The sequence below is a fragment of the Erythrolamprus reginae genome, chromosome 11 (assembly GCF_031021105.1).
Source record: "Erythrolamprus reginae isolate rEryReg1 chromosome 11, rEryReg1.hap1, whole genome shotgun sequence".
NCBI lineage: Eukaryota > Metazoa > Chordata > Lepidosauria > Squamata > Dipsadidae > Erythrolamprus > Erythrolamprus reginae.
The window spans coordinates 12,056,629-12,079,191 of record NC_091960.1 but is presented as its reverse complement, the minus strand read 5'-3'; the positions used below and the strand labels follow the sequence as shown (position 1 = coordinate 12,079,191).

At 45.4% G+C, this 22,563-nt stretch overlaps 1 protein-coding gene across 1 annotated transcript in view; it reads left to right on the top strand.

Moving 5' to 3' along the window:
- The window catches only part of ARHGAP33 (Rho GTPase activating protein 33), a 77,410-nt gene extending 56,865 nt beyond the window's left edge, over positions 1-20,545 (top strand). Inside the window, exons 17-22 of the mRNA XM_070763989.1 lie at positions 1,142-1,331; positions 5,095-5,240; positions 6,672-6,746; positions 10,347-10,898; positions 14,188-14,546; positions 14,911-20,545. Of these exons, the coding sequence (XP_070620090.1) occupies positions 1,142-1,331; positions 5,095-5,240; positions 6,672-6,746; positions 10,347-10,898; positions 14,188-14,546; positions 14,911-16,032 (2,444 nt within the window). The 3' untranslated portion in view covers positions 16,033-20,545. The remainder of the gene's footprint in view (positions 1-1,141; positions 1,332-5,094; positions 5,241-6,671; positions 6,747-10,346; positions 10,899-14,187; positions 14,547-14,910) is intronic.
- Positions 20,546-22,563: the final 2,018 nt, after the last annotated feature.

Genomic DNA, 22,563 nt, shown 5'->3' with positions numbered 1-22,563 from the left:
GCAGTGTTTCTGAACCTTGGCAATTGTGGACTTCAGTTCCCAGAGTCCCCACTGCCACCATGCTTCTCAGCTGAATTCTGGGAGTTGAAGTCCACACATCTCAATATCGCTAAGGTGGAGAAGTCTTTCAAATCAGCAGATGCATACTCATTTCTCTGGGTTTCACTTTTCTGTTTTAAACTCGGTACTTGGCAAAATTATGCAAGATCTGTAGAGTTGAGGGAATATCTGCCTCTGAAATAAAATAAATAAATACAGTAATACCTCGTCTTACGAACTTAATTGGTTCCCGGAGGAGGTTCGTAAGGCGAAAAGTTCGTAAGACGAAACAATATTTCCCATAGGAAACAATGTAAAATCAATTAATGCGTGCAAGAAAAATATATATGCAAAAACGGCGCTCCGCTGAGCGCCGCCACCCGGGTGTCACCTTTTGAAACAGTCGGGCGCTTCTCAGCGTTCTCCTGAATGCTGAACCCGGAAGTTCGGCAAACGTTCGGGTTCGGCATTCGGGTTCAGGAGGACGTCGAGAAGCCCCACCGCCCGGCTGTCAGCTTTGCAAAAGAACTGCAGAGCTGTCCGCCGGTCGGGAGGCTCAAATGAAGGTGGGGAGTCCCAATAGGGAATTCCATGGGCGGAGCTTTGACGTCACGAAGACGTCCTTCCTGGAGTCCACGTTTCGGCCGCCCCCCTGGCTGTTTCAAAAGGCGACAGCCAGGCAGCGGGCTTCTCGGCGGCCTCCTGAACGCCGAACCCGGAAGTTTGGCAAAAGTTCGGGTTTGGCGTTCGGGTTCGGGAGGACGCCAAGAAGCCCCGCCACCCGACTGTCAACTTTGCAAAAGAGCTGCGCAGCTGTCGGCTGGTCAGGAGGCTCAACCAGAGGTGGGGAATCCCAATAGGGAGTTCCATGGGCAGAGCTTTGACGTCACGAAGACGTCCTTCCTGGAGTCCACGTTTCGGGACGGCAGGGCTTCTTGGCGGCCACCCGAACCCGAACGTTTGCCACACTTCCGGGTTCGGCGTTCGGGCGGCGGGTTCGTAAGGCAGAAAAAGTTCTTGGAAAGTTCGGGACTTCAGTCCAATTCTGATGATGCCCCATGATTTTTTACATCACTTTACTGTCCCCTGTCTCCTCTAATAGGACGTTGCTTCCTTTCTCGACCCAAATCCCAGTTGGTCAGCTGCCCGTCCACCCGCTTGTTGTCTCTCGAAGAAGCCCAAGCACGTACCCAGGCCCTCTGTAAGATCACCAAGCTGGAAGCCAGACGTGGATCTCCAGATCCACAGGATCAAGGGAAGCTCTCTGCTGTTTTGGGATCACCTAATACCAGGTAAGTGCTCCATCCATGGACTCTAGATCAGGGGTCTCCAATCTTAGCAACTTTAAGACAACAACAACAATAACAACAACAATAATGATGATGATGATGATAACAACAACAACAACAAAAACAACAACAGAGTTGGAAAGGATCTTGAGGTCTTCTAGTCCAACCCCTTGCTTAGGCAGGAAACTTCAGAAAGATGATTATCTAACATCTTAAAAACTTCCAGTGTTGGAGCATTCACAACTACTGGAGGCAAGCTGTTCCACTGATTAATTGTTCTAACTGTCAGGGAATTTCTCTTTAGTTCTAAGTTGCTTCTCTTCTTGTTTAGTTTCCACCCGTTGCTTCTTTTTCTGCCTTCAGGTGCTTTGGAGAATAGGTTGACTCCTCCTTCTTCGTGGCAACCCCTGAGATATTGGAACACTGCTATCATGTCTCCCCTGGTCCTTCTTTTCATTAAACTACCCATGCCCAGTTCTTGCAAATGTTCTTCATATGTTTTAGCCTCCAGTCCCCTAATGATCTTTGTCTCTCTTCTCTGCACTTTTTCTAGAGTCTCAACATCCTTTTTGCATTGCGGCAACCAAAACTGAATGCGGTATTCCAAGTGTGGCCTTACAAAGGCCTTATAAAGTGGTTTCAACACTTCACACGATCTTGATTCTATCCATCTGTTTATGCAGCCTAGAACTGTGTTGGCTTTTTTGACAGCTGCTGCACACTGCTGGCTCATATTTAAATGGTTGTCCACTAGGACTCCAAGATCCCTCTCAGTTACTACTATTGAACAATGTACCACATACACTGTACCTGTGCATTTTGTTGTCCTTGCCTAAATGTAGAACCTTACTTTTTTCACCATGGTGGACTTCAACTCCCAGAGTTCCTCAGCCAGCAAAATTCTGGGAGTTGAAGTCCACAAGTCTTTAAAGTTCCCAAGGTTGGAGACCCCTGCTCTAGATAAGAAGAACTGTGACACAGGAATTCTGGGAGTTGAAGTCCATAAGTCATAAAGGGGCCATAGTTCCCAATGCCTGCTCTAGATCAGTGTTTCCCAACCTTGGCAACTTGAAGATATCTGGACTTCAACTCCCAGAATTCCCCAGCCAGCGGCTGGGGAATTCTGGGAGTTGAAGTCCAAATATCTTCAAGTTGCCAAGGTTGGGAAACACTGCTCTAGATAGAAACATAGAAACATAGAAGTCTGACGGCAAAAAAAGACCTCATGGTCCATCTAGTCTGCCCTTATACTATTTTCTGTATTTTATCTTAGGATGGATATATGTTTATCCCAGGCATGTTTAAATTCAGTTACTGTGGATTTATCTACCACGTCTGCTGGAAGTTTGTTCCAAGGATCTACTACTCTTTCAGTAAAATAATATTTTCTCATGTTGCTTTTGATCTTTCCCCCAACTAAATTCAGATTGTGTCCCCTTGTTCTTGTGTTCACTTTCCTATTAAAAACACTTCCCTCCTGGACCTTATTTAACCCTTTAATATATTTAAATGTTTCGATCATGTCCCCCCTTTTCCTTCTGTCCTCCAGACTATAGAGATTGAGTTCATTAAGTCTTTCCTGATACATTTTATGCTTAAGACCTTCCACCATTCTCGTAGCTCGTCTTTGGACGCATTCAATTTTGTCAATATCTTTTTGTAGGTGAGGTCTCCAGAAATGAACACAGTATTCCAAATGTGGTCTCACCAGCGCTCTATATAAGGGGATCACAATCTCCCTCTTCCTGCTTGTTATACCTCTAGCTATGCAGCCAAGCATCCTACTTGCTTTTCCTACTGCCCGACCACACTGCTCACCCATTTTGAGACTGTCAGAAATCACTACCCCTAAATCCTTCTCTTCTGAAGTTTTTGCTAACACAGAACTGCCAATGCAATACTCAGATTGAGGATTCCTTTTCCTCAAGTGCATTATTTTACATTTGGAAACATTAAACTGCAGTTTCCATTGCTTTGACCATTTATCTAGTAAAGCTAAATCATTTACCATATTACAGACGCCTCCAGGAATATCAACCCTATAATAGGAGATGAAGAAGGTTTTAAAGATTAAAGTACAATTGAAACCAGAGATGTTCCTTTGGAGACTAATGAATAGGCAGCTAGGAAAATAAATGGAACTTTGTTCTTATATGTGACAACTGCAGTGAGATTATTGTATCCTCCGAAGTGGGGAAGTTGGACACAATAGAGGAATGGTTGGTGAAGATGATAGAACTTGCAGAGATGGTTCAATTGAGGTCTTTGATTAGAGCAAGAACAATATCTACATTTAGGGCTAACTGGAAACCCTTTATAGACTTTTTTGTTTGCATGAAATAGAAAAAAAATGCACTTACGATTTGTGGTTTTGAAGACCGGAAAAAAAATATATAACAGAAAAAGTGAGTTACGAATATCGTAATTTTGTCCTCAGAACTTACTTTATATTTGCTGTAAAGAAAATCAGAAGCCTTTTTCTATTATCTTTTCTTCCTTCTCCTCCTTTGTTTTCCTCATGTTTGTATTGGCTTTTGTTCGTTTTTAACGTGCTCTTTGCAACTTATAATAAAATTTATATTAAAAAGTAGAATCTAGGTGCTGGGAACTAATTCCAATTAATTGTTTATTAATATTTGCTGCTGGAAACAATATGGTGATTTAGGGACACAATTCTCATGTTTTCATGAAAAACATTATCGTATTGTTATATACAGTGGTACCTCATCTTACGAACGCCTCTTCTAACAAACTTTTCAAGATACGAACCCGGTGTTTAAGATTTTTTTGCCTCTTTTTCCGAACTATTTTCACCTTACGAACCCAAGCAGCTGCTGCTGGGATGAAGGGGTTTCTTCCCCCCCCCCCTTTTTTTAAGAAAGAAAAGGGAGGGGCAGCTTGGAGGAGTAAAGATTTTGCATGCTTGCAAAAGCACTGAAACGGTGTCTTTTTAAGAAAGAAAAGGGAGGGGCAGCTTGGAGGAGTAAAGATTTTGCATGGTTGCAAAGGCACTGGGTACTCTAGTCCAAAGCCATGTAGGGCTTTAAAGATCATGACCAACACTTTGAATTGTGACCGGAAACTGATCGTCAGCCAATGCAAGCCAATGCAAGCCAATGCAAGCCACGGAGTGTTGAGGAAATATGGGCGAATCTTGGAAGCCCCACGATGGCTCTTGTGGCTGCGTTCTGCACAATCTGAAGTTTCCGAACACTTTTCAAAGGTAGCCCCATGTAGAGAGCGTTGCAGTAATCGAACCTCGAGGTGATGAGGGCATGAGTGACTGTGAGCAGTGACTCCCTGTCCAAATAGGGCCGCAACTGGTGCACCAGGCGAACCTGGGCAAACGCCCCCCTTGTCACAGCTGAATGATGTTCCAATGTCAGCTGTGGATCGAGGAGGATGCCCAAGTTGTGAACCCTCTCTGAGGGGGTCAGTAGTTCCCCCCCCCAGAGTAATGGACGGACAGATGGAATTGTCCTTGGGAGGCAAGATCCACAGCCACTCCGTCTTGTCTGGGTTGATTTTGAGTTTGTTGACACCCATCCAGGCCCCAACAGCCTCCAGGCACCGGCACATCACTTCCACTGCTTCGTTGACTGGAAAGTTGCTTTGCATTTTATAATTCTCTGGCCCAATCAGGTTGCAGTTTACACCCTATGACTCAGCATTACTGTTTAACATGCTTCTTTTACCTGATATGGTAAAATCATGGAATGTCACCTAGGATTGAGCTAGTCCTTGACAATGACCTCTCACTTTGTAGGCAAAAGACAGAAAACAATGGGAAACTGCGGAAAATATCTGGACCTAGTTGGAAGACGTTCTTTGCCATTGGCAAGGGCCCCGCCCCCTTCCGCAAAAAATCACATCGCTTGGGAGAGCTTTTTGGACTGGGAGAATCTTTACCAGGTAGGAAAACTACACACTATTTTTAAAAAATCTCTATTAACATAACAAGTACCGTAAGTTTTATTTTTATTTTATTTTATTTTATTTTATTTTATTTTATTTATTTTATTTTATTTTATTTATTTTATTTTTTTTATTTATTTTATTTTTTTTATTTTATTTTATTTTATTTTATTTTATTTTATTTTATTTTATTTTATTTTATTTTATTTTATTTTATTTTATTTTATTTTATTTTATTTTATTTTATTTTATTTTATTTTATTTTATTTTATTTTATTTTATTTTATTTTATTTTATTTTATTTTATTTTATTTTATTTTATTTTATTTTATTTTATTTTATTTTATTTTATTTTATTTTATTTTATTTTATTTTATTTATTTATTGGATTTGTATGCCGCCCCTCTCCGCAGACTCAGGGCGGCTAACAACAATGAGAAAAAACAACATGTAACAATCCAATTTAATAGAACAACTAAAAACCCCTATTATAAAACCAAACATACACACAAACATACCATGCATAACTTGTAGTGGTCTAGGGGAAGGAATATCTTAACTCCCCCATGCCTGGCAACAAAGGTGGGTCTTGAGTAATTTGCGAAAGACAAGGAGGGTGGGGGCCGTTCTAATCTCTGGGGGGAGTTGATTCCAGAGGGCCGGGGCTGCCACAGAGAAGGCTCTTCCCCTGGGGCCCGCCAAACAACATTGTTTGGTCGACAGGACCTGGAGAAGGCCAACTCTGTGGGACCTTATCAGTCGCTGGGATTTGTGCTGTAGAAGGCGGTTCCGGATGTATTCTGGCCCAATGCCATGTAGGGCTTTAAAGGTCATTACCAACATTTTGAATTGTGACCGGAAACCGATCGGCAGCCAGTGCACTTTAGTTTTGGGGAGCAGAATGTGATGAAACTCGATGAGCAGTATACCCCATTTTCCCCCGTGTATTAAGTTATAGTTATAGTTATAGCTTATTAGATTTGTATGCCACCCCTCTCCGAAGACTCGGGGCGGCTTGCCCATTAAACGGGCAAAATGTGGATTCAAGATCAAGGAGAGATTGCAAACATGTCTTTTTTTAGAGGAGTGGTTCTCAATCTGGGGGTCGGGACCCCTTTGGAGGTTGAATGACCGTTTCACAGGGGTCACCTAAGACCATGGGAAAAGACAAATTTAATGTTAGGAACTAAAGCTTCCATTCTGGTGCCTTGGGACATATTTTTTACAATCCGACCAATCAGGCGCTTAGAGTGTGGGGTATCCCTCTGACCTTCCTACCAATCAGCTTAAAGCTCTGTTGGGAGAATTGGCGCTAGACTTGTGGCTGGGGGTCACCACAACACGAGGAACTATATTAAGGGGTCGCAGCATTAGAAAGGTTGAGAACCACTGATAAAGCTCATCTGTTTCTTTGTCCTCTCTCTTCAGGGAGCCGTGGTGAGACGGTCACCTTGCGATCCGCCAAAAGTGAAGAATCTCTAACATCTCAGGCTAGTCTAACAGGTAACGGTAACGACCCCTCTGCGGTGGATTCAGTTTTTTTAAAACTACCGGTTCTGTGGGCGTGGCTTGGTGGGTGTGGCAGGGGAAGGATACTGCGAAATCCCCATTTCCTCCCGATCAGCTGGGACTCGGGAGGCAGAGAATAGATGGGGATGGGGGGGGGGCAGCCAGAGGTGGTATTTACCGGTTCTCCAAACCAGTGTTTCCCAACCTTGGCAACTTGAAGATACAGTGATACCTTGTCTTACAAACTTAATTGGTTCCGGGACGAGGTTCTTAAGGTGAAAAGTTTGTAAGACAAAACAATGTTTCCCATAGGAACCAATGTAAAAGCAATTAATGCGTGCAAGCCCAAAATTCACACCTTTTGCCAGCCGAAGCGCCCGTTTTTGTGCTGCTGGGATTCCCCTGAGGTTCCCCTCCATGGGAAACCCCACCTCCGGACCGCTGTGTTTTGCGATGCTGCAGGGGAATCCCAGCATCGCAAAAACGAGCGCTTCGCTGGCAACGGAAGTCTGGAGGTAGGGTTTCCCAGTGAAGGGAGCATCAGTGAAATTGCAGCATCACAAAAAACACGGAAGTCCTCGAAACCCCACCTCCAGACTTCCGTGTTTTTGTGATGCTGTGACTTCGCTGAGGCTCTCCTCACTGGGAAACCCCACCTCCGGACTTCTGTTGCCAGCGAAGCGCTCGTTTTTGCACTGCTGGGATTCCCCTGCAGCATCACAAAAACGCGGAAGTCTGGAGGTGGTGTTTCCCATGGAGGGGAGGCTCAGGGGAATCCCAGCAGTGCAGAAACGGGTGCGCTGGCAACAGAAGTCCGGAGGCGGGGCATCCCAGTGGAGTTGGCTTGGGTTTGTAAGGTGAAAATAGTTTGTATGAAGAGGCAAAAAAATCTTAAACCCCGGGTTTGTATCTCGAAAAGTTTGTATGACGAGGCGTTTGTAAGACGAGGTATCACTGTATTTGGACTTCAACTCCCAGAATTAGATTAGATTAGATTAGATTAGATTTATTGGATTTATATGCCGCCCCTCTCCGCAAACTCGGGGCGGCTCACAACAACAATAAAACAGTACATAATAACAAATCCAATGCCCACCAATCTAATTACAGTTTAAAATTAATAAATTTATAAAACAATCCCAATGTATATAAAAACAGACACACAGTCAATCAATCAATGGCAAAACAACATGGGCAAGGGGGAGATGTTTAGTTCCCCCATGCCTGACGGCAGAGGTGGGTCTTAAGGAGTTTACGAAAGGCAGGGAGGGTGGGGGCAATCCTAATCTCAGGGGGGAGCTGGTTCCAGAGGGTCGGGGCCCCCACAGAGAAGGCTCTTCCCCTGGGTCCCGCCAGACGGCATTGTTTAGTCGACGGGACCCGAAGAAGGCCGACTCTGTGGGACCTAACCGGTCGCTGGGATTCGTGCGGCAGGAGGCGGTCCCGAAGATATTCTGGTCCGGTGCCATGAAGGGCTTTATAGGTCATAACCTACCACTCTCCCATCCAACCCTATTCACTCCGTTCCTTTCAATCTGATAATTAAAAACATCCATCACTAAAAACCCAACAATTAATTATTAAATATAAATTAGATAAAACACAATTCTAAAAACCTGCATCCGCTGGCTGGGGAATTCTGGGAGTTGAAGTCCAAATATCTTCAAGTTGCCAAGGTTGGGAAACACTGCTCCAAACTACTCAAAATTTCCACTACTGGTTCTTCAGAACTATTCAGAACCTGCTGAACCCCACCTCTGTTTCTCTATCTGCTGAAACACCCCAATGATTTTGCTCTATCAAAATGGACTGCATGAACTCAAGATAGCCCTCTCCAAATAATTCTTCAAAGCGCTTGTTTCCCAAGTGTAGCAACTTCTAGCCAAGTTGGGCTTCAGTTCCCAGCGTTTCACAGCCATCAAGGTCATTGCTGACAGTTCGAGGAGTCGATGTCCGGTTAGTTGAAACTTGTCAAGGCTGAGAAAGCAGATTTTCGGAATCAGGAGCTGGTGTGAATATCGATCTGTAGGGCAGTTTGCTTATTGCTCTTAATTAACCTGGGTTTGGCATTAAACCAGATGTGTAAGAAGTCAGATGTTAGAGTGACCTTCATTATCAAAACCAGGAGCTGGTCATCTTCTGATTTGAAGGGCAGATGCTCTCCAGGTTTCGGGAATGCTTTTTCATCACCTGTTACCTGATCATGTTAGGTGTTGACCTTAAGATCCTCTGAATGTGAAGGATGTTTTTTATTGATATTCTTCTGCAGAGGGAATACACCATCTTTTTCTGAAGCTCCTATAGGTTAGGTTAGGATAGTATAGGATGACAGGATAGGATAGGATGTTAGGATAGGATAGGGCAGGGGTAGGTAAAATTGGCTCCTCTATGACTTGTGGTTTTCAACTCCCAGAATTCCGGAGACAATCATGCTAGCTCAGGAATTCTGGAAGTTGAAGTCCACATTTTATAGATGAGCCAACTTTGCCTACCCCTGGGATAGGATGATACGATAGAATGGGATAAAATAGGATGATAGGATGATGATGATAATAATAATAATATTATTATTATTATTAATAATAATAATAATAATAATAATAATAATAATAATTTATTAGATTTGTATGCCGCCCCTCTCCGAAGACTCTCCGAAGGATGTAAGGGTAGGATATTAGGATAGGATAGGATGATAGGATAGAATAGGATAAAATAGGATGATAGGATAATAATAATAATAATAATAATAATAATAATAATAATAATTTATTAGATGTGTATGCCGCCCCTCTCCGAAGACTCTCCGAAGGATGTTAGGGTAGGATATTAGGATAGGATAGGATGATAGGATAGAATAGGATAAAATAAGATGATAGGATTGGATTATTATTATTATTTATTAGATTTGTATGCCGCCCCTCTCTGGATGTTAGGATAGGATAGGATGCGATAGGATGTTAGGATAGGATAGGATGCGATAGGATGTTAGGATAGGATGATAGGATAGGATAGGATAAAATAAGATGATAGGATCAGATGTTAGCATAGGATAGGATAGGATGATAGGATAAGTTGGGATAAAATGCTAGGATAGGAGAGAATAGCATGTTAGGATAGAATGATAGGATAGCATAGGATAGGATAGCATAGGATAGGATGATAGGATAGGATGACAGGATAGGATAGGATAGAATGATAGCATAGCATAGCATAACATAGGATAGCATAGGATAATTAGAGGTAGAGCTAGAATAAAAATAGAAATAGAAATAAAGCTGGAAGGGACCTTGGAGGAGAACCGATACCGTTTCAGACAAGTGAATACATGCAGTTAGTTAGACAAGAAACTGCCTTCTACCAAAATCTGGGTCCGTTCAAGCAACCCCTTCTTCAGAGACAGAAATATTCTTCTTCACAATGTTGACTCTTGGCCATCTAGCATCATCATCATCATCATTATTATTATTATTATTATTATTTATTAGATTTGTATGCCGCCCCTCTCCGTAGACTCGGGGCGGCTATGTTGAATCAACAGACTGGAGAACTTTGAGCCATGTCAAACTTTCTTTCTTTTGGGGTCTTGGCCCTTAGGTCTCCCCAAATTGCCTTCTCTGAGACGTCCACATTCCAGCAGTGATGCTTTCCCCACCCTCAAGCAATGCCACTCGTGTTCTTCTCTGGGATCTTCCGTCTCTGGCCAGGGCGAGGGCTTGGCCACTGGGACAGACGAGGTGGCCTCCCGTCGGCGTTCCTCTTGGCTGGAAGGGGACTCGGAGCTGGACTCGGAGTTGGAATTAAGTCCTCCCGGACTCCGTGGGCTGGACTTTGACCCGCTAACGTACCAGTGCAGCCCTCCCGCGCAACACCCATCCCTCTCGGACGACTCCAGCTCAGTGAGTCCGGTTGCAGCTCTCTCGCCCTGCTCACATCCCAACGTCGGCCAAGACGCATTGGAAACGTCTGTTTCCTTGCCCGACAAAGTGCTGGAGATGTTTTCCGGTGGTGGGGAGTCCAGAGCGTTGAGTTCCCCTCCTCATATGATCTCCATGCTCCTGAGCACGGCAGGGGGGCAGCTCAGCAACTCTTGTGAACGTGAAGTCCGGGGCAAGATGTCTCAAGCGCAAGAGAGCTTGTCTCCACCCAGTAAGTACTTTTTTTTGACGTTCTTCGCTGTTATGACCACCATTGTTATGCTTAACACAAAGATTAGATTAGATTTATTGGATTTATATGCCGCCCCATTCCGCAGACTCGGGGCGGCTCACAACAATGGCAAAAACAGTACATAGTAACAAATCTAATATCTATCTATCTATCTATCTATCTATCTATCTATCTATCTATCTATCTATCTATCTATCTATCTATCTATCATTCTATCTATCTATCTATCTATCATTCTATCTATCTATCTATCATTCTATCTATCTATCTATCTATCTATCATTCTATCTATCTATCTATCATTCTATCTATCTATCTATCTATCTATCTATCATCTATCTAATATCTATCTATCTATGATTCTATCATTCTATCTATCTATCATTCTATCTATCTATCATTCTATCTATCTATCATTCTATCTATCTATCAATCTATCTATCTATCTATCTATCTATCTATCTATCTATCTATCTATCTATCTATCTATCTATCTATCTATCATCTATCTAATCTATCTATCTAACTATCTATCTATCTATCTATCTATCTATCTATCTATCTATCTATCTATCATCTATCTAATCTATCGATCGATCGATCGATCTATATCTATCTATCTATCTATCTATCTATCTATCTATCTATCTATCTATCTATCTATCTATCTATCTATCTATCTATCTATCGGATTTGTATGCTGCCCCTCTCCGTAGACTCAGGGCAGCTAACAACAGTAATAAAAAACATCATGTAAATCCAATACTAAAAACAACTAAAATACCCTTATTATAAAACTAAACATCCATACAAACAAACAAACCATGCATAAATTATAAAGGCTTAGGGGGAAAGAATGTCTCAATTCCCCCATGCCTGACGACAGAGGTGGGTTTTAAGGAGCTTACGAAAGGCAAGGAGGGTGGGGGCAATTCTAATCTCTGGGGGGAGTTGATTCCAGAGGGCCGGGGCCACCACAGAGAAGGCTCTTCCCCTGGGCCCCGCCAAGCGACATTGTTTTGTTGACGGGACCCAGAGAAGGCCCACTCTGTGGGACCTAACCGGTCGCTGGGATTCGTGCGGCAGAAGGCGGTCTCGTAGATACCCTGGTCCGGTGCCATGAAGGGCTTTATAGGTAATGACCAACACTTTGAATTGTGACCGGAAACTGATCGGCAACCAATGCAGACTGCAGAGTGTTGGTGTAACATGGGTGTATTTGGGAAAGCCCATGACTGCTCTCGCAGCTGCATTCTGCACGATCTGAAGTTTCCGAACACTTTTCAAAGGTAGCCCCATGTAGAGAGCGTTAAAGTAGTCGAGCCTCGAGGTGATGAGGGCCATCTAAATTACAGTTTTAGGTTAAAAAATTCATAAAGACAACCCCAATATATATAAAAATATATATATAAAAAACAAGCACAAAGATTTTGCTCAACTGCAATACACAGCAGTCTGTTGGTGAGGGCTGCTGGGAATGTAACATCTGGAGGTTCATCATTTTTCCAACTCTGATGAAGTCCCCAGCATCCCAGCCCCCATTAATACTTTATTAAGTAATTAAAGAAAAAGACTTTATTATGACTTTATTAAGTAATAAAAAAAAGGGTGACATCTGGAGCAGCCGTCGTTTTCCCGACTCTGATGAAGCTGCCAGCCTTCCAGTCTAGATTAACAATAACAATTAAGTAATTAAAAAAAAACTTGATTAAGCTTGCACTGAGTTTTTCTTCCTGCAAAATTGGTGTTCCCTTTTCCTAATGCAAAGGGGGGCGGGGGGGAATCGCAATGGCTCAGCAGTTAAAGATGCTGAGCTTATCAGCTGGAAAGCTGACAGCCAGGTTCGAGACCCAAGCATTACATGATGGATGAGTTCTCGTTTTTGCTCCTGCTTTCCTAGCAGTTGGGAAGCATGTAAATGCAAGTAGATCAACAAGTACCACTTTGGTGGGAAGGTAACAGTGCTTGCTTACTTACTTACTTACCGTATTTTTTGGATTAGAAGACGCACCGGAGTATAGAAACATAGAAACATAGAAGACTGACGGCAGAAAAAGACCTCCTGGTCCATCTAGTCTGCCCTTATACTATTTCCTGTATTTTATCTTACAATGGATATATGTTTATCCCAGGCATATTTAAATTCAGTTACTGTGGATTTACCAACCACGTTTGCTGGAAGTTTGTTCCAAGGATCTACTACTCTTTCAGTGAAATAATATTTTTTCACGTTGCTTTTGATCTTTCCCCCAACTAACTTCAGATTGTGTCCCCTTGTTCTTGTGTTCACTTTCCTATTAAAAACACTTCCCTCCTGGACCTTATTTAACCCTTTGACATATTTAAATGTTTCGAATAAGTATAAGACGAACCTTAGTTTTTGGGGAGATAAATAGGGGAAAGAAACTGCTTAACCAGATATTCATCTGGCTAATGTCCTTAGTCTGGTCAGCTTCAGTACATTATTTTATCCCCTGGTTGGGGCTTTAAAAAGACTTTATTTGGGGAGTGTAATAATGAAAGAGCTTGCAAGCCAGTAAGATTATTATTGACCCCCTCAGAGAGGGTCCGCAACTTGGGCGTCCTCCTCGATCCACAGCTTACATTAGAGAAACATCTTTCAGCTGTGGCGAGGGGGGCGTTTGCCCAGGTTCGCCTGGTGCACCAGTTGTGGCCCTATTTGGACAGGGAGTCACTGCTCACAGTCACTCATGCCCTCATCACCTTGAGGATCGACTAATGTAACGCTCTCTACATGGGGCTACCTTTGAAAAGTGTTTGGAAACTTCAGATTGTGCAGAATGCAGCTGCGGGAGCAGTCATGGGCTTTCCTAAATATGCCCATGTCACACCAACACTCCGCAGTCTGCATTGGTTGCCGATCAGTTTCCAGTCACAATTCAAAGTGTTGGTTATGACCTATAAAGCTCTTCATGGCATCGGGCCAGAATATCTCCAGGACCGCCTTCTGCTGCACGAATCCCAGCGACCGGTTAGGTCCCACAGAGTGGGCCTTCTCCGGATCCCATCAACTAAACAATGCTATTTGGCGGGACCCAGGGGAAGAGCCTTCTCTGCTTGGCTCTTGTATGACATGTGGACTTCAACTCCCAGAATTCCTGAGCTAGCATGATTGCCTCAAGAATTCTGGGAGTTGAAGTCCACAAGTCATAGAAGAGCCCATTTTGCCTACTCCTGGGATAGGGGAAACTCCATTTTTCTTCTTAATGCAACCCTTAATGCCTCCCTCTTTCTTTCCCCAATTCAGGTCCGAAGTCCGAAGCCGCCCCCGTGTCTCCAGGCGCATTGTCCCTGCTGCGGCACATCCCGCCTCCTCCTCCACCCAAGAACCCGGCTCGACTGATGGCGCTGGCGCTGGCTGAGAGCGCGCACCAGGCCACCTTGCAGCAGAAGCGACAGGCCAGCCTGAAGCAGAGGGAACCCCGGACGCATTTTCGGCGCTCTCTGTCGCTGGAGTGCAAGGCAGGGGAGCTGGCGAGCGGCGCACAGGCGCTCTACTCCATGGTGCGCCCGAGCCCCAAGGCGCCTGGCCTCTCCCCTCTCCAAGCGCAGGCCAGGGCCAGGAGCATCGGCAGCCAGAGCCGCAACCTAAAGGGAGGCAGCCAGGTGAGGGATCAGCTCACGAAGGGCTGGGACCGAGCTGGGATAACTTTGCCGTTGGGCAGGGTGCAGATTTTGGAATATTTCTAGAAGGATTTTTTTTCTCCCCCACCCTCCTGGTTATTCTTTGTTGCAATTTTTCCCGTGATCGGGGCCAAAAGATACAGAGCCCCAAGCTGTCCTGAGCTTCCTCGCGATCAAGAACAAACCCCGTGCTGGCTTTTCTGGCCAACTTGGTGGAGATTTTAGCTCGTGGAGGAAGAAGGGAATGGAGCAGGAAAGGGAGGGAGGGAGGGGCGAGGGCGGGCGGTGTTGGCATGCTTGGAAACGCCTTCTTGTTGCTCACGCCGTTTGCCTTGTCTCTCTGCAGGTGCCTCTCAGCCAATCTTCTCCCTTGGGTAGATCGGATTCCTTTTCCCCTTTCAGGAGGGCCCTCACTAAGCTAGACCAGAGGGACCCCCAGGCGCTTCTCTTCTCGGACCCCTACCACCTCTCCTCCCACTCTCCCGCCTATGGTTTGCATCCCCCACCCCTGTCGGTTCCCTACCCATCTTTCCGCCAGCCGCAAGACGCCTTTCCTTCATCTGGCTCCTTGGCCACCCCGCCGAAACCTCCGCCCCCTCCCCATTTCCCCATAATGACCGGTCACTTGCCCCTCAAAACGAGGTCCTCCACTTTCCAGTCTGGCCTCACGGACCATCCTCTCCGGCATCACGGCCACTTCCCCGCCTCCTCTCGGCTGGGGGTCAATGGGAGCCCCCCTTCTCAGCTGGAGCACGAGAACCTGTATTACGAGATTGTGGGGGAGCCTCCCGCCTATCCTGGCTTGGCACGCCCGTGGCCTTCTTGCCCGCCCCCGGAGTATCTGGCCACGTTCAACGCCTCCTACGGGGTCTTTGAGAGGCCCTGGCGACAGACCCATCTCCCCCCGGCTGCCCCCTCTCTTCAGCCCATCTTGAAGAATTCCCCGCTGCAGATCCAGTCGATGCCACCAGCCGTCACCCGCCAAGAGCCCATCTACGTCAACGTGCCCTTCCCTGAGCCTTCCTCCGTCAGCCCCACGCCGTCCCCTCCTCCTCCCCCCGAAACAGCTCATCCCCGTAGTCATTCCGACCCGGGAGCTCCTCAGGCGTTGCCCCAGCCCAGCAGACCCCCCCTGCCTCAGAAGCAGAAGCTGGCGTGGGGCTACCCACCCTCAGGGCAACACCGCCAACTGATGGACGCTTTGCCTTGCAGCCGGGCCCTGTGGCAGTTCTACCGCCCGCCCTCTGCCTGTTGGGGGGCCCATCCCTCTTACGGTCCAGAGCCCATCATCACCTACGATGCGCCCGCCCCCCACCCAGGGAGCCTGGCCGCGGCACCTCTGCAGAAGCTGGAGGAAACCTCCCCACAATACGGCAACGTGGAGAGGAGAGAGGGCTCTCCGTCCGGGTGCTATCTGGGACCCAGCTGGACGGTGTATGCCGAGGGCCAGACGCACAGCTACTGCTGAGGGGGGACAGGCGGTGGTGGTGATGACCAGATGCACAGTTTTGGATCCTCGGGGCTGGGCTCCGGGGGTTTCTGTCCTCTTCCTCTTCCGGTATTCATGGAATTAACACGGTACGGATTGCTGTGAAAATAAAATAAAGACTTCGGAAGGATCTATCCGACTAGGTTACTCGTGGGTTGCGTCTTTGGCTTCCGTGTCGGGCAGTTGGTGCCCGCCTCGTTTGGAGAACCTCTTCGTGGTTTGGAGAGCAGACGAATCTTTCAAGACCGGTCCTACCCCTACAGGAGGTGTCTCCAGAAAATCAGCATGGACATCCCACTGAAGGACTTTCGTTGGCATCATTTCAGCCTGCGGGGGGCGCCGTAATGCCCCTGCTGGTCCCATTGTGCGTCCCTTCTCCCTGTTTTCGGTTTATGGAACCTGTGTTGCTTTGTTCCACCTCTGGCCCTCTTTCCTACCACCGATGTCTAACCTCAGAGGAGAGCGTTTGTTTTCAATGGGACGACTGCAACTGATGCCTTCTGGATTACATCATCTCGACGGCCTTGGCTACGTGAATTACTGTAGGATGCTTGGAATCCAGCCAGGGCTGCTAACCGTGCTCACTGTCACCTGCGCTGAACTGACACTGGGAGGCGCTGTTGGGTCGTGTTTTGCTCACTGCTAGGGAAGACTGCAGGCTTTGGAGGGGAGGATGTGAGACGACCTTGAATCCTTGTTCCTCTCCCAGCACTCAAACCAAAACACTTCCAACTTGTGATAAGCATCCCTTTTTAACCCAATTAAAATATTAACCATTCTCCCCTGCTGCTTTCCCCAGAGATTCCTAAAAGAAAGCCATCCCCTGGGCTGGGACATAGATGTCCAAGGAGATCGGGAGGTTGTGAGTTCGATCCTAGGTAGAGGCAGATGTAGCGTCTCCGGCTTGGGTAGGGGGAGTGGGTTGGACTAGATGACCTGCAGGGTCCCTTCCAACTCTGTTAATTTAATTTAAATTGTATAAGATGCCGCCAAGGCAGGCAGACGGGCACGCCTGCAACCTCTTTTTACAAAAGCACACCTTCTTTGCGAGTTTGCAGCTGGGCATGCTGAGAAAAAGCTAGGGGAAAGCATGTGGGTTTTGTGCATTTTTGTATTTATTTAGGATTTCGGAATGGGTGTGCGTATGTGTGTGTGTTTTACAAAAGGAGGGGCGGGAAGTGGGGGACAGGAGAGAAAGACGATGCCTACGATATGTGCCTAGCATGGGGGGGCTCTGTGACTAAGCCGCAGGTTTGATGTGTGTTTGAATGCAGGATTCACGTCTACTCGATAATGTACATTCATGCCTGGAGTTGGCGTGAGTGCGTATGTCTGTGAAAGTGGTTGTGCATGTTCGACAAGACAGTATTTTAGAGGAGGAAGGTGGGAGAGACATTTATGCCTTTCTTCCTCTTGAGGGTAGTCATTGAGGACCAGTTTGGGCAAAGTTCCTCAGTTTTAAGACGTTTTAAGAAGTACAGACTTGCTGGGGAATTCTAGGAGTTAAAAAGTCTACACGTCTTAAAAGTCACCAAAGCTGAGAAACATTGGATTGGGGAAAGAAGAAAATCCCCCCCCCCTTCAGTATCTCCAGCATCCCCCATCCTGCCCCAGAGCACTTTTCTAAGCTCCCTTTCAAATTATTAATATTGTCAGATTTCATTTGAAAAAAAAAAGCAACAATGGTAATGCATCACGGAGAAGGAATATATATATATATATATATATTTCCTGAATGCAGTCCAAATTTTAATTCAAGCACTTTGGGATTCCTATTGCTTTCAGAGTGAGCCAAGCACAAGTTTTAAAATATCTTCCCCCCCCTCCCCCCCCCCTGAAATCCATAGCCTGCTCTTGGGCACGCTTGCTTGGAAGTCAACCTCGCAAAGGAATGCAAGACTGGTGCCTGGGTTTGTGCACAACAGGACGACAGCCTTAATTGTGTTATTTTGAAGCCTCCCGTGGGATTTTTTTTTTTGGGGGGGGTGTAGGGTGAGGGTGGGTAGGGGCTAAATTCCTCCAGAGTTTGGGATCTGGGATCTTGGCCACCCCAGCTGGCTGGCACGCGTGTGGCAAGATCTGGAGGTTCTTTCTACAGACGTTCCCCACTCAACAAGGACTTTATTCATCTCTCCATCAGAAGGATATGCAATTGAGCCCGACATCTTCAACCCCTCCAGTAAAACAAGTTTTTGGCATAGAATGTCTCGACCTGCGCTAAGAGTTTTAGATCTGGGACTGATTCCCTCCTCCGGTTCCACATCTGGGTATAACACAGAAATTGCACTAGATTTACCACTTTTTTGGTAACGAAACAAAATAATAATAATACCACCATAGTTAAAAAAACCCAAAACCCTTCCCAGTTGTTCCACATTCTCCATCTCCTTGTTTTTCCAGGAACTTGAAAAACATTGGAAGCTGTTTCTCTTGTGGTTTTTTGCAAAGAAACATTGCGGGCAGGAAAAAAAGGGGTTTTTAATGATCCATGAAAGAAAAGACCATTGGGACTTAATCCATGTTGGGGAGACAGAGCAAACTTGGGGATGGTTAACTATCGTTAGTTCTATGTAAGGTTGAATGTCCGAGATCTGGAGAGCAGCACCCAGGTTCGCAAGTAAATGCTGGCTACGCTAAACAACCCTTGAAATGACCTGAAAATAGATGTAGGTTTTTGCACGCCTCTACTACAACGTAATGAGTATGGGTGTGCTAAAATGATTGCCAAGCACTTTTCTTTCAAGTTCATGAATTTTCTAGCACTTGGCTGGGCAGTGACTATTTCCCACTAGATTTCCCGGATATTTACAAGATCCATCAATATTTATTTGGCCAGGGAGATTAAGATATATATTGCAGTTCCGACATGGATTTGAAGTGTAAACACAACCTGTTGGGAGGACCTTTTAATGCTTTCGGCTACAGAGGTAGTCCTCGGGTTATGACCACAATTGGAAGCAGAGTTTTGACCTCTAATGATGCGGTCATTAAGTGAACCGTGTGACTGGGCCCAAATTAATGATCATTTTTAGCTATGGTGGTTAAGCAAACTCATTACGCCAATCATGCGGTCGGGATCTAGCTGGCAAGCTTGCAAATTACAATTGCGTAACGAGATGCTGCCAACAATTGTAAAATGTGAACTGTTTGCCCAGCAACCAAATCACAACCATGATGTAATCTTGGGGATGGTGTAGAAGCAGTCCTCGACTTACCACAATTCATTTAGTGACGTCAAAGTCGCAACAGCACCGAAAATGACTTAATGACTATTTTTCACTCTTGACAGCCGTCATGCCGTCCTCATCGTCGCATGATCAAAATTCAGAGACGCGGCGACTGACACATGACAGTTGCAGTGTCGTGTGATTCCTTTTTCAGACTTCTGGCAAGCAATGTCAATGGGGGAAGCCCGATTCACTTAGCGACCCCGTTACTAAATTAACCACAGAAGTGATTCGCTTAACCCAGTGTTTCCCAACCTTGGCAACTTGAAGATATCTGGACTTCAAATCCCAGAATTCCCCAGCCAGCGAATGCTGGCTGGGGAATTCTGGGAGTTGAAGTCCAGATATCATCAAGTTGCCAAGGTTGGGAAACCCAGGCTTAACCAATGTGGGAGGAGAGGTCATGAAATGGGGCAAAATTCAAGCCCGTGTCTCGCTGAAGAACAGAAATGTAGCTGTAAGTCGAGGACTCCTTCTAATGATGGGAAGGGTCATAATTTTAAGAATGGGTCGTACGTCACTTCTTACTATGTCGATTGCAATTTGAAACGGTCCCCAAAATGGCTGTGAACCGAGGATTAGATACAACGCACGCTGCAGCTCAAGAGGACTCTAATCTTGGAATCTGCATCGAACTGATTCCACAGTGATCTTTTTCCCTCCCCATCCGCCCGGAAGATTAGCTCTGTCTCTACCCATTGCACAGAATTGGACGTTAAGATTTGTGAGATGCAAGAACGGGTCGTGCCTGCAGCTGTTTTTTTGAACTTCCTCCCCTTGACTTGGCAAGGTTGTGACGCTTTGTTCTTAACCACGTTTGTATACCCGCCTGCAATCTATGCAGGAGCACCAAACCATATTTGCAGCTGTAGTGACGTGACCACGGCTGCTCCTCCCACGACGTGGTTTTCCTGCCCCCTGACTCGGCCGCATGTGGGCCAGCCATGGCTTTATGGCACCAAGGACATGGTTTCCTGTTCTTTCCTTTGCATTGGTGCTTCCGCACGAGAGGCAGTACTTTGAACGGGAAGCCGAAGACATGACCCATCCAGTGTTGTCCCCCTCCGATACTGTGAAGCGATCACTGCCATACTGGCCTGTCTATATGTGCCTGTGTTTTTAACAGCCCATGTTTCCTCGTTGCCTCTGATGTGCTGCAGTTCTTCTTTTTTGGATATGTTGACTTCCCTTTTTTCATCCCCTGGGATTCTTGTACTAAATGGCTTGATTCAAACCAATTAACAAATAAAAGGCAAAACTGGCAAGCTTGGGTCTTTGGTCTCAACTGTTTGCAGAAATGAAACGGGACGGACGTTTATGTATTTCTACATCGTATTTTTAAACAACGGTTCCACTTGGTTCCTCGGTTTAGTATTTGCGGAGAGGGGCGGCATACAAATCTAATAAATAATAATAAAAATAATAAAAACTTCAGAAGAGAAGGATTTAGGGGTAGTGATTTCTGACAGTCTCAAAATGGGTGAACAGTGCGGTCGGGCAGTAGGAAAAGCAAGTAGGATGCTTGGCTGCATAGCTAGAGGTATAACAAGCAGGAAGAGGGAGATTGTGATCCCCTTATATAGAGCGCTGATGAGACCACATTTGGAATAATACTGTGTTCAGTTCTGGAGACCTCACCTACAAAAAGATATTGACGAAATTGAACGGGTCCAAAGACGGGCTACAAGAATGGTGGAAGGTCTTCAGCATAAAACGTATCAGGAAAGACTTCATGAACTCAATCTGTATAGTCTGGAGGGCAGAAGGAAAAGTGGGGACATGATCGAAACATTTAAATATGTTAAAGGGTTAAATAAGGTCCAGGAGGGAAGTGTTTTTAATAGGAAAGTGAACACAAGAACAAGGGGGGACAATCTGAATTTAGTTGGGGGAAAGATCAAAAGCAACGTGAGAAAATATTATTTCACTGAAAGAGTAGTAGATCCTTGGAACAAACTTCCAGCAGACGTGGTTGGTAAATCCACAGTAACTGAATTTAAACATGCCTGGGATAAACATATATCCATTGTAAGATAAAATACAGGAAATAGTATAAGGGCAGACTAGATGGACCATGAGGTCTTTTTCTGCCGTCAGTCTTCTATGTTTCTATGTTTCTAATTTGCAGCGAGAAATTCTTGCATCACCTCTTCTGTGAGCCGCCCCGAGTCTTCAGAGAGGGGCGGCATACAAATCTAATAAATAATAATAATAATCTCACTCCTGTTTAGGAGTGGAGCCATTTGATCTGAATGGCCTTTACAGCGGAGATTAGTTGCTGTCCTGGAGTAGGCACACCAGCCAGGAAGCTGAACTACGTTCTCTTTCTAGCAGGTGTTAAGAAAGTGGTGTACTAGTTACAAATTCCTTGTGTGTCCAATCACACGTGGCCATTAAGGAACCTATTCCTGTCCCATCCTGTCCCATCCCGTCCTGTTCTATAGGACTAGAGGAAACATGATAGCAGTGTTCCAATATCTCAGGGGTTGCCACAAAGAAGAGGGAGTCAAGCTATTCTCCAAAGCACCTGAGGATAGAACAAGAAGCAATGGATGGAAACTAAACAAGGAGAGAAGCAACTTAGAACTATGGAGAAATTTCCTGACAGAACAATTAATAGGTACAACGGCTTGCCTCCAGAAGTTGTGAATGCTCCAACACTGGAGGTTTTAAAGAAGATGTTGGATAACTTATTTGTCTGAAGTAGTGTAGGGTTTCCTGCCTAAGCAGGGGGGTTGGACTAGAAGACCTCCAAGGTGCCTTCCAACTCTGTTATTTCCATCCCATCCTATCCTTCCTCTCCTCCTTTCCCTTCTCTTTATTCTCTTCTATTCATTATTTTCTGTAAGTCATGGGTCCACTGGAGACTAAATGCTTTGATGAAACCTCTCTACACTGTTGGCTATGTGATCAGTAACACCAATGAGTTTTATCCACAGTTTAAAGGACAGGTGGACAGACAGACTGAGGCATGGATGGTCAGAGAGGACAGAAAGTTGGACAGACAGATGGAGGAACAGATGGACAGGCGGGACAGAAGGATGGATAGACAGACTGATCCACCTTGAACACCAGACTGACTTTCCCTTGCCAATCCATTCCCATCTGTTTTGACTGGGACAGGAACTATTCCCAGTACAGTATTGGGAGTTATCTAGCATATGAAAAATGCTCCATGTCTGAATAATTTTCTAGGTCAATGCAGGTTGAGTTTTCATGCCTTTGTAAATCCCACTGGCTTAGTTATATACATAGAGAGGGGTGGAGAAAGGAAGAGAGAGAG